At 42.9% G+C, this 13,117-nt stretch overlaps 1 protein-coding gene across 1 annotated transcript in view; it reads left to right on the top strand.

The window, feature by feature from the left end:
- LOC107185725 (Down syndrome cell adhesion molecule-like protein Dscam2) overlaps nucleotides 1–13,117 on the top strand; it is a 78,624-nt gene that overhangs the window by 25,725 nt on the left and 39,782 nt on the right. The window contains exon 4 of the mRNA XM_015573480.1: nucleotides 8,810–8,959. Coding sequence (XP_015428966.1) covers nucleotides 8,810–8,959 — 150 coding nt within the window. The remainder of the gene's footprint in view (nucleotides 1–8,809; nucleotides 8,960–13,117) is intronic.

The following is a 13,117-nucleotide window of genomic DNA, read 5'->3' as shown; positions in this document are numbered from 1 at the left end:
TCCTTAAAACGGAGAACCTGCGTTTGGTACACGACACTCTGGAGAACATTCACTCCCAGGCCAGAATAAATCGAGCACGAAATATATTTCGGTAATAGCCCCGCGGATGCATGAATTATACCCGGCTTTTGGTCTTGTCCCGGGTGTGGTCCCGTGGGTATCAAGGTCCGGCTCCAAGATTCGTATCGGTGTGTTTCGCTTCATCAAACACGCTTTAGCCTCGGGTATTGTTCGTTCGGGGGTTCATAATTGCTTAGTTTTTGTTCACGCGGTGATTACCGAGGCGGAGAACCGATGAACACCGCTATTCTAATTCGATAATAGAACGTTTAATTATAATTCCACGAATGTAAAGTAGAGGGTGTTACCGGAATAACAGTTCTGTGTATGCAATACGCAGCGTGTTAGCAAACTGGTGGCACAATTAGGAAAGAAATGAGTTTATGTGAAATAATGTACAGAAGGTGGAGAAACCAATTTGTTGTATTAAGCATAGTTTGCGAACGCAGAGATGAGGAAAATTTAATCGCGTGCTTTATGTGTGAGCTTGAATAGCATTTGGCTTGTGTGCCTGACCATTACCAGTCACTTCTACTTACTATACATTTTAGTCTTTGAATGTAGAGCAGAGATACGCAAATGCATTATCTAGATGGAGAGTTTCGAATAACGAATAAAATATAAAAAAAAGTAGTTTGCTTTTTTCGATCGATTAAACGTTGAAATTCTAGTGTCTATAATAAAATAATACTTTTCAAACGAGTAGACATTTCGTAAGCAATTGTTTCATTTCATTAAGTGTTTAAAGGTCAGAATGATGCCCTTAGCAACTGCTGCGTTTCATTATAATGTATTGTTGATAACTGCTGCAAAAATTTGCATCCATTATTATTTACGTAACATGTGTTTACGTCACACATTGAGTTTTCATTACTCGAATTATCTATTATCTGAATTATCCAAACTTTGTTTAGTTGAATATAACTCCACAGCAATTTTATTCGCTGCCAGCATATGTATACAGGATGGGGCAATAATTTTGACCATCTGCAATATCTCGGGTATTTTTAAAAATATGAAAGGGCTTTATTTGAAACGGTTGTACGATGTCAAAGGGGTCATAACATGTTGGTGATAATTTTTTTACAGTTTTTTATTAATATCAAATGACTTCGAATTATAGATCATTATATTTGTATAAACATCCGTTATTCTATTGTACTTTGAAAAAAAAAAGTATAGCATAATACTCAAAAGAATAATGTTTACAAGCATTTTTCGGTTACTATTATTGAATGTTATACTATTTGTTTTTTCTTTTAAATATTTTAACATAAATTGACAGCGATGCTTTGTTTCGCGTGTAAATGGATAGACAGAGCTGATTTGATCCGGCCGTCAACACATCAAAATACTGACAGTTTCATAAACCAATGGTTACACGACCGGTATCATGAAATTCTATATGGCAGTCGTTTCAATCGACTGCCCAAGTTTAATTCAAAATGGCAACTCTGCTAACTAGTTAAATTACCGACGTACGTAAAGGCGAATGTAACTGATGTCGGAAAGTCACTCGCACTCACAGGCTCTAGTTTTAGACGACTGAATTCGTGAATTAGACAGTTTGAATTTACGTCGCTATTGGGGCACCAGGAACCACTGCAACTTGCAACAAAATTACCATCGAATATGTAGAACGGGATCACCAATAAAAACATAGAATTATATTGTTACGGCGGTGTACGTGTGATTCGGTTCAACGCGATGTTTGACCGACCAATTAATGTAAAACAATCTGTTCCTCATTTATACCTGTTAACAAGGTATTGTATATGTTATCGGCGAAGTGTACAATCTGACAATGCCGAAATTCATGCCAAACATAAAAAAAACATGTTTTCTTTCTTTTTAATTTTTTATACTTTGCCTCGGCAGTATATTGTTGACTGTGTGACTACAGTGTTATTTGAGATGGTGACGGAGTTGTTTGTTATGCTAACAATATAAAAACTAGGTTTTATGATGCAATTAAATCGAAACCTAATCTTTCTTCTAAAAACAGTGTTTGTTACGACATCAGAAACTGTTAGTAAGGTGAATTATGCCCTGATTAGGTCTAGAATGGAATCTAATACGTTAATAGTTTGCCCGGAACTGTATCGGTTGTTTAGTTCGCGACACGTACCAGCATTTTTTCCGAATTTATCTATATATCTGATCCAACGAATCGAGTGAAAAACTATAAATAAATGGAAATAATTACAATTAAAGTAATAGAGGAACAGAGACAGTTACCAGTCAATACTTGTGCTTAGCACTGCTTTGGCTGCATTCCTTAAAACACGGTACACGCGTGTAAAGTTCGAAACGTGTATTATTTAAATTAAACTTCGTAAATTATCCATGGATCGTGGGTAATACTAAGTTCACCCAAGTAATCCCAGGTCTAGCCTTTAGACTAACTTCGCCTGTAGCATATTCATTGCCCGGACTTCAAACTTACCCGGTAGCACATGCACAAAATATTACATCGTCCATTTCCTTCTATAAATATTATTCGACGTTTCGTATCGCGACACGTCCCGCTAGATAGTTCAACACGAGTCCCAGTCCACGGTTCCCTAATATCGAAACAATACCCGTCGTTCGTCTACACTACTTTCGCCAGGATTAAATGCCCGAGCGGGTAAAAGCGCACCGCCGCGCGTTCGCTCTCGCGTGCCATTGTGCTACTCCGTTTCACGTCCCGGGGCTGGTAAAAAAAAAGGGGGACAAAAACACAAAAAACACTCGCGGCGTCTGTCCCGTGTGTACAGGTGGGTTTCTCCTTTCTAGGAACCCCCATACTCTCAGAATTATTACATCGGCTAAATGGCATTTCAGCTCGTTAATGGGTATTAAAAAATGTTTCCGTTTTGCCCACGGTCATGGAAATTCACTATCTCCATTCATTCGTGTTTTCATTCGGGCAACGCCCGTGGAACCACCGTTAGAGGAACTGGAAACAGCCAGAGATTGAATCCCCGCGAAATCGGTTCCTCTCTCTTTCTGTCTACGGCGTGCGTCCCTTTTTTGGGGGGCAAAGAATGCAGCTCTGAGCCTCGAGTACCAACGGCGCCCATCCGCCTCTATTCTAGCCCAGACCCGCGGCTTGCTCGAGCATATTATTCCGCGTGTACGTGCAAAAATATTCGCCTGGCCGAACGCTGGTTAAACCCTGCGCCATCAGCCAAATAGACGTCTGTCATTTCCCCCTCCATTGCCGAGGAATTTATCCCGGTCTCGTGGCCTGTTTCGCGCCACCGCCGCCGCTGGCCGTTCGACACGGTCCATTACACTTATTAGCGCGAAATTCCGTGCTGATGAAACGAAATTCTCTGGTCGGTCGGTGGAAAGGAGCTCTGTGGGGATTTTGCATGCGAGTTCGGTGCACTCTTTAATATTAACGAGTGTTTCGCCTTTGGTTGCTGAACGGGTTTAGCGCCCGATGTTCAGGAGCCCTGGCAGGAGTGGTGGGAATTTGGGCGGGAAATTTAAATACTGATGCGTTGTATTTTAATGGATTGACGAGGTATTAAATGAACAGGATTCTCCATCTTCTGGGGGTAATTGTACTTAAATTGTGGAACTTTCTAAGTAGGTGAGGTCGTATTTGGCAAATCTGTGGTCTGGATGTTTCTCAGTAGGTTTCCATGTACACTTCTATCTCGGAACTAACATTCTTCAGCATCATCCTACCTGGTGATGAGCCAAAAAATTTCATCGATAGACTTACTCTCCGCCAAAAGTATTTCAGCATTTGGATACAGAGCGTAAAAAAAGTTCCCCAAGAGTTTCGAACAGTTACGGTATTTACGTCCGATACTTTCCATATTCGGTTATCGGGTTTCCACTCATTTGTAGCATGCGGTCGGTCAAATTTCTCCTGCATATATATATAACGTTCGCGCGGAACGGTTGGCGTATGGTCTAGCAAGTGGTCGAATAAATTGTCGGTGGATTTTTTATCGAGCAACTCTACCGTTCGCAGCTTGAAATTTTGCCAGTAGTAGAGCCACGCGATACATCAGCCGCGGTGTCCCCGTATCACTTGCAGGCGAGGCTCGATCGTCTAATGAACAAATTTTATTTCTGTCATCTAGTACTGCTTGTTTATTAATTTACAAAACTAATGTTATAAATGAGAGGTGGGCAAATTCATTATCTGAACAAAGAGTTTTGAATACCGAATAAAAGATGGAAAAAGTGTTTCGCCATTTTTAATCGATTGAGCGTGGAAATTCTATTTCTTTTTATCAGACAAAATTAAATTCATCAGAAAAAATGTATAATGAAGGAAAATATTTGGTTAATTTCAACATAACAAAACAAAGTCGCGGGATATCTCGTCCCTGCCATTGTACGACTAATATTATACCGCGAAATATCTCGTCCATGGTTGCGAATCGGTTAACATGGTCGTCCGTTGAAACGCCATTCGAAAACGTTGTTTAACAGGACGATAAATAGTTGAAGTTTTTCTAACAAGCCATATATACAATCTTCCAGAGACAGAGGTTAGAAGAACACCGTGACGTAGCCCGTATTCTAAAAATTCTTTCGTCGACTCCTGAATATGTTCTCGGTTTGACACTTGGCCGTACCATTGCTGACACTTCATTGTATTCTCCGTGACGTCTGATTATATTTTTCTACCTGGCTGAATCTACTTCTTAGCTAGACTTCGTCTTTCGTGAATATAAGCAAGCTACCCTTTTTCGAGAATTATCTTGGGATTCTTGGGGACGGGCGTGAAGTAAAACGGATATTGTAGGCCATCGTAACGAAAAATCTTTTTCGAATCATCCACCGAGGCAGCGAGATTCCAGCCACCCTCCCTGTTTTATTTTACGACAAAGGGACGGGTCCCGAGAGGGTGCGACAAAATGCAGTAACGTCTCTAAATTGCTCGAATTTTCCGTCGGTTCCCTTGTCTGTCTTATTCAACCATTTTCGTATGCTTTGCGCTCCCTTTCCATACGGAATACATTACCAGTCGTATATTTGGAACTGCATGAAACATTCACGGTTCGCGAAATAAAACCTGGAAGAAGATAAAATAATTTAGTAGCTATGTGTTTTGATTTACCATTTTCTATTAGAATTAGAAACATTGTTCAGAATGAAGTTTGTAATTTTTTTTATTGAGAATCGAAGTCCATACTTAATTATTATGACAAATATTTTTTAATGAGATTTTAAAACTTGATAGACAACATTTATTTAAATATAAAGCAATAAAAGTAGCCTGAAATACACAGGGTCCGGTCGAATAATATGTAAACCGGCCACCATGTGAATAAGAAAAAAATATAGTTTCGAAAAAATCGAATTTGAAAGTTAGTAACAGAATGCATTGACCAGACACGCTAGCAAAGTCCCATTCAATTGCACGCGTATCCAGCAAACATTCAAAGTCGATTTTCTCGAAAACTAATCCAAAAATGACCAGATTTTATTCTGTAATCTTTTTCTTATTTGTTCATCAGGAATCACATGGTGGTCTCTTTTACATATTATTCGACATCATATTTTGTCCATACAAATCAGGTGTCCTAATATTTATAAACAATAGTGTAACGTACGTCCATTCACGTCGGTTGTAGTCATAGTATTTTTCCAGCGACTGGAATTCCAAGCAATTTCCTCGAGAATACTGCAATACAGAGATACAGTGGTCGTAGAGATGCGACATGGCAACGAACGTCGAAATATTGACACTGCTCCAGAAGAGTCAGGTGGCCGTGGAAAAAAACGTGGATCGGTCGGAAAATGCGAGCGGAGGGGCGGGACAACGGGCATGAATACTGTATCAGTGCAAATGCAGTCGTTTATACGTCGAGGTGCGAACACGATGGGGGTTGGGGGGCGGGAGGCAAAAACGTTTTTCGCGCGGAGGCATTTTCCGAGGCGTCACGCGCGACACGAACGCCGCTGTTGGGGAACGCCCGCGGAAGAAGGGAATTTACGTAATATATTTCGCGTCTGGCCGGAGAAAAAAAGCGCGGAAAACTGGGCAACTAAAACCGGCTGCCTTTGTACTGCGTCGCTCCGTCCAACGATTTCGCGTAATTTACATTGGAAGAGGGACCAGGGAGCTACACGGGCCACTTCGTGTCCCTCGAATACCGCGAAAGGACGTACTCTCGTCGAGAATGTTCTCTGACGGTTCCACCCTTCGTTGTCGAGTTCGACGGTTCGTCGGGATTCATTTTATTCGGGTCGTACCGTGACACGGTTTCTTGGAATGGAGGCCTTATTAGCTGGATGTTCCCCTCGTGGGATACTAACAAGAGCCTTAATTGATCTATTAAAGCGTCGACCTGATTCTCCGGGATGCGACGGCGTGCACCGTTTCTTATTTCTAGGTATTGTACATTAAACGTAGGTGTCAGGTGATGTGATTTCTTGGAAAGATTAATGGCATCGGTAAATGATGGAGGAGATGGTCCAAATACACGCCAGGGTCTAAATATGGACTGGATGATAGGATAAGGTCGTGTTAGATGCTTCATCCTAGGGGGAATAGTATGAAACTATGACTCAAGGGAAAAAGAAGATTATTTCAACTCCGTATCATAAAGCAAATGTGTTTTAGACACATTATAGTTACATCTTAAAAATCTTCATTTTCGATTTCATTAATTAATTAATTAACTAAATGTACTGTATCGAGATGTTGGTCAGTGTAATTATTAACATCTCCGAGTATATGAAATATCTACATTTAATATTTCGCACACAGCAATAGAGACCTATCATACAGTGCGAACGTAAAAATCGAAATCGAACGATTCGGCCCTCTTCCCTGTCAGACTGGCGAAGTGCATCGACGAGCTGCGGGACCCAGCCAAGTGCATCGTTAACCGTGAATTTGCCTTTCCATTATCGCGACCGTCGCTTGGGAAAGTCGCGGGAAATGCAACCGGGGGGGATCTCGTTATCTCGAATCGGTGTTCAATTTCCAGGATCAACGGTTTCCTCGGCCGTCGATCAACGGAGCGTGGTCTAAATAGACGTCAATCGACGCTGCCCCACCATCCCACGTACGTACGAATTTTTGCGACCATCGATTCCACCCTCTGACCCAGAATCATTCTCCAGGATTACGTCGATCGTTCCGCGCAGCAGCGGTCATTATCGCGTACCAATTATATAAACAGACGTATTCGAAGGGTATTAAGTTGTCGTAACACAAAAGCATCGCTGAATATATCTATACAAATAAACAAGAATGAACGTTACCATTCACGTATGTATACATTCACGCTCTCGCTGATTATTTTACGTTCGTTAATCCGAAAAGCCCCCGACCTAGTTACACGCCGACGAAATCCATACACACGAAAACTGAATTTAAAACTTATGTACGTTCTCAAAAAAAAAAAGAAGATAAAACAGAAGACAGAAAACCGACTGAAAAATGCCAAATATTAATGAAAGTTAATAAAATGGCAATTAGTTAATAAAATATTTATTGTTCAGTCCCGAATAGCCTTCGAACACTCATCGAAAATTTCCTGTATCTCCCCGAATATTCGCTTTCAAGCATTCCCGCGTCAGAATTTCCGGGACGAAAAGTCAGCAGAAAAGATCTGATACGCGAGTCGAGTTACGGGGATGCGGCGTGAAACCGCATTTCACCGGAGGCGCGAGCGCGGATGGTCGCGTCGCGTTAAGTCGTGCCCGGGGTTACACGATTGACGCTCGCCTGGCTCGCGTGGAATATTTTTTTTACCCGCATCGATCCGCTCACCCGCGCGCCACTGTATGGAATTAACCAGTCGCGCCAGTTTTGCGAGCTTGCGTCCCCGGTGGGATTCGACGTTATTTCGGTCAAGCCCGAACGCGGACCAGGGCAGTTTCGGTGATGGTTCGTCGTCGACGGTCGAATTTTCATTTTACACGTTCCCGTTTAATGGCCGCCGTTGGCCACCATTAACGGTTGGACAGAGAGTAGGGATGCCTAGTTTCCGAATCATTTTTCGCGCCATCCCCCCTCTTATTGTTCGCCGATTTACGACACGCGCAGCGACGCCGCGGACAACAGAGAGGAGTTCCCATTAAAGAAATTTACATATTAATGGAAGCGGCGTCCACGGCTGCGAAACGGGACACGATTGGCTCCGGAGAGTTCCGATGAACAAAAAATCGAGGAACAGAGGGAATATTAGAGGATGGTGTGTAGGGGGATGGGGATGGATGTATGAGTATGGATGGTACACCGGGCATGGCACGATGGAATCAGCGTGTTACGTGTATGCTTTCAGATGATAAATATCGTATGATGCTGAGCGGCGAATTGTTGGTGTTCTCGGTGATACTGGCGGATAAAATGTTTTTTAGAATAATAATAGACATTGGCTTAGTCTACAGTAGCATTCATTTATGTTTGGTATAGAAGGCGTAAAAAAGCAGGACATCTTGAACGTTTGCGTTCGAAAATAATGTTTAAAAGGTAGAGAGTGTTAAGGATCCAAACGGACCCAAGCACCGTTGTGCGAACATTAAAAAGGTCTGCCTTCCGAGGGTTAAACAGTGAACATTCAGGGCTTAGAAACCAGAAATGTTTCGAAGGGTTCTTTAACTAATTTTAAATTAACTGATTTTGAACTAATTTCAACCGATTTTAACCGACTCTAACCAATGTCAAACATCTTTAACTAATTTAAGAGGATAGGGTGTAGGGGGTAGGAAAGGATAGGGATATGGATGGTAAACCTGGCATAGGACGATGGAATCAGCGTGTTACGTTATATGCTTTCAGATGATAAATATCATATGCTGCCGACCGGGGAGCTGCTGGTGTTCTCGGTGACTTCGGCGGACGCCCGTTCCAGTTATCGCTGCCGGACCGTGCACCATGTCACAGGCGACACCGTGGAAAGTTCTTCGTACGCCCGGGTCATGGTGAACGGTAAGTTTCGGGAGGGGGGGGGGTATCAAACACCTGACGGGGTTATTCCCGTGGCTTGCACTCGTCCACACGGCCGCCAGTCGAACTTTCCGCCCGGTTGAATATTTAATGTCTGCAAATGCGCGTCGCCCACAGGACCTTCGCACGGACAAACCCGCCCCTCCCTTCGCGGCAGGAAGTCGAGGTTTTGCTTCGGCTAGATCGTGTGGATCGCGAGATACATAAACGGATTCGCGGTCGGTTTATTGACTTCGGCGGGCTTGAAACTGTTTTATCGTCGAACAAATTCACAATTTACTAAGTACTTTGCGGCTATTCGATGCTATTTATGAGAGTGGTCGGTTTTCGTTGATCTATCGCGACGATGAGATACAGGTATAGGAAATGCATGTGTAATTAGACGGGCATATGTGGTAATCAGTTTCAGCAATTATCGAATTTTGTTCTATAATTTTTTTTCGTATTTTTTCATAAGGAATCACCTTCTACCTGCTTGTACACGTTATTGGCCGGACCCTGTACAATAAGTAGCTACTATACTGTAAGCGTATCCCATAAAAGGGTACATTGTTACAATATATCCGAAACTTGAACTTCAGTATGTACTCTTACATTGACTAAAACTTCTACTGTTTCAAATCTATAGGAACTTCCTAACAGTACACAAGGTTACGCATCTAAACCTTCTCCAACGATCCTCAAGAACTACCGATTTCATCAAAAAGGGATTAAACACGATTCAGTTAGGTATACAACAAACATAATTCCCGAGTTTCAGCATCATCGGTATTCTCGCGAATAATCTTCAACGGCGGGGGGGGTCCCGTGAAAAAAATCGCCGTACGAAGGTAAAATCAACGAGTACCGCCGGGGCTGGAAGCTGCGTCGGCATAACGGCGATTATAGTTGCCGCGTCGCCGCGGCCGGGTGGTACGTGAGCGACCGCTCATTCGGAGCATTTCTCGGGTATATCCCCTGGAACGTTCCGTGCATCTACTTAAACAGGGAGCGTTTATATAACGATCTCACGCATACCTTTTGCATAGTAAATCATAATGCATTGTTGCACGTTCTCCGGCGCGTCGGCGACGGCGGCTAAGCGAGGCGAGGAACGTCGACAGGCCGTTGGGAGTTTGCGAGCGAGCGAGCAAGCGAGCAGGCTTCTTCATGAATAAATCATGAGTGGCCGAAATGCTAATGGTTGAAACGTCCGCGCACTCGCCTGCTCTCCTCCCCCTACCCTGGTTGTGTTTCTGCGTCGGCCAAGTGCTCCGAGTCGTAAACAAAATGTACGGACGTCGTTGAAAATACGAGCTGATTCCGAATGGCACGGTCTGCTTTTACGCGTTGCACACCGTGTATCGTCGTAAATAGGTTATAACCTAATTACGGGTATTGTGGTCGACGGTTCCGGTTGCACCGGCTGTGTATACACGGACACGTTCGTGTCTCTTATCGTTTTCTCGTTGCTTCGTACTTATATTGTCGGGCTTTTTATATTTTTGGCGAAATTCTACGGATTGGCTAACATTTGCGGGGTCTTTTTACGAGGATTTCTTTGCGGAATGGTCTTTGTCACACGGAACCTCGGAAGGTTTGGTCTTCGTGACCGTGTAACTGCTTTTTCGATTCTGGTATTATTATTTTAAATTTATTTTCGGAACAGAAGAATGTTGTTTGTGTCATATGCCCATGAAGTAATAATATTTGTTTTATTTGACAGATTGTTTTTTGGAATAATAGTAAACATCGGCCTAGTTTACAGTGGCTTTCGGTTACGTTTGGGAATATGGCGATTACAATTTTGAAGCGATCATTTAGACAGTAAATAGTCAGGACTTAGAAACCAGAAATTTTTTGAAGACTTGTTTAACTAAACTTAATTTAACTAATTTTTAACTAAATTTTAACCAATTATAACTAATTTCAATTATTAGCGATTAATTTTAACTAATTTTCTGCCATGCAGGACACAGGAGTCCATTCAAGTTGATAAATGCCTAATAGAGTGTAGATGTTTTTTCATAATTTCAGTAACGTAACTATTACAAAGTTATGCAAATTTATGTTCGATAACGTGTAACTATAAACCCCATAACCAGTTTGCTTTTGATCGGCAGCGCACGCGCTTGAAACGTGATCGAAGTCCTTGGCTCGCATAAAGAGGAATGTCTGAGATACGTGATTCCAGGCGAAACGTGTTAATTTCATTTGAATTGGTCCCCAGTGATATATTATCACCGTCGACGAAGTTTCATACTTACTTTTATCCGTAATAGCAAGATTGAATTTGAAGAATCTTCTACACGTCGAAGACACGAGCCAGAAGACTTGCTTTGTCGGGATTCGGTGGACGCGTGATTACCTAAGCGATCGTAATCAACCCCTGTTAACGATCTAGCTGTGAACACGATGGTTCGTCGGCTGCACTTCATCCCTGGAGCGAGAGAGCTGCTGATTCATAAGACATAAAATGGGTCGAATGTGGATGAGCGACTGGAACAATAGATGGCTAATGATGAAAGTGCAAGATGCTCCAGTGGCTGGAACAGAGAAGACACGGAATCGAATGCGGGATGAACATATTGTTCGTTAGTTGCTCGCCGTCTCGAGCGATGAAATCAGGGCCTCAGTTGTTGGAGAGAGTTTCCCAGAAGTAAGAATTTCGGCGAGTTTGGCCTTGCACAATCGCCCGTGGAAAGGCTGAACTGGGACAATAACTTCAGTGTCAACGAATCCGAGGAACTGTCCTCCAAATTCTTAAGTTGAACACCCTTGAACGGTCGGTTAGTATTCGTTGGTGCTCGTTGAATTATATTTGGAAATTTGTGGAAATGAATTATTCCGATTTAATGAATACTCTCGACTTGCGTGTTATCTCTTTTCCGTGTATACTCCGAGTTTACTGATGAAGACGTTTGTTACTTCATATTTACCTCCGATTACGAAGACTATTTCAGAAGAAACAAGGACCATTTCTGATCAGACAGGGCAATGCTACCTAGACATAGTCAGATGATTCTAAGTAGAGAAACCGTGATGTGTAACAATGCAACTAAAATGGAAAGTGTGTTCGGCCAAGTAAGTGAAATAAGACAATATATAGTCAGACAAGTATGACATTCGTGTATAGGTGATCAACAACCGGAATGAAACCAGTGTAATAAACAAATATAATAAACTGAACGAGGAATTCACGAGGAAGCTCTAAAGATCATATTTAATACGTCCACGTCATCCTAGATTGAATTTCACGATAAACTCCAGCCACTTCATCAAAATTACTATACCTTGAACCATATATCTTTCGTGGGCTATATGAGAAAATATTCTCTTTACCCGAGAAGCATGACAGATCACCCTTAGAATCTCGTACATGCTAAAGGTCGCAAGAATCTCAAGAGATAATGCATAAACTCGCTCCGCCATCGAGACGGCCGGAACTTAATCGATTCTGACGAGGGTACAACGTCCTCAAGGAAAACAGTAGTTCCTAAACTTCGGTCCGCGTCTCGTTCCCGCGGGCACCTGTCGGTTTCTATTCTCGTCATACTCGTCGCCATTATCCATCCGAGCGTTTTTTACTTGCCCTTCTCGCCATGTCAGAGTCACAACACCACCCCACCCCGTCCACGGTGCATTTTAGGGAAGCCCTCTGCCTTTTAAGCCGGGTGTCCATTAAAGAGCGCGCGGACGGATGAACTGGAAACCGTTTAAAACTGGAATTCCTTAAGCCAGACACGGTACGTTTCAGCCACGCTCTAATGGACCAGCACCAAACCCCTCCCCCGACGGGACACACCTCCGCGTTTCCCTTCTCGATATCCTTCCAAAGGGCGAGGGGGTGAGTGGGAATTCGAGTCGCCTGGTTGTCGTGAGACCAGGGGAAAAACGTCGCGCAAAGAAACCCGAGAACGCTTTTCGTCCAGGAACTTTTTCGAGAACGAAGTTTAATCCGTGTACACTTCACCCTCCCGTCATCCCTGCGATGTTTAGTGGTTCCCTCTACTGTGTCTACAAACCCTGGGGTCCCGAAACATATTTTTGTCTCGGGACGGTGGAAAATTGGTTTGTCGAGAAATCGGCGAGTATACGCGGTTTTCCGTGGGATCGTGATGGGGGTAGAGTGAGATCGCAGTAAAGGAATAGAGAAGGAAA

The sequence above is a fragment of the Dufourea novaeangliae genome, unplaced genomic scaffold (assembly GCF_001272555.1).
Source record: "Dufourea novaeangliae isolate 0120121106 unplaced genomic scaffold, ASM127255v1 scaffold56, whole genome shotgun sequence".
Lineage (NCBI taxonomy): Eukaryota > Metazoa > Arthropoda > Insecta > Hymenoptera > Halictidae > Dufourea > Dufourea novaeangliae.
Note: the sequence above shows the minus strand (reverse complement) of the source record. Positions and strands in the feature narration are given on the sequence as shown.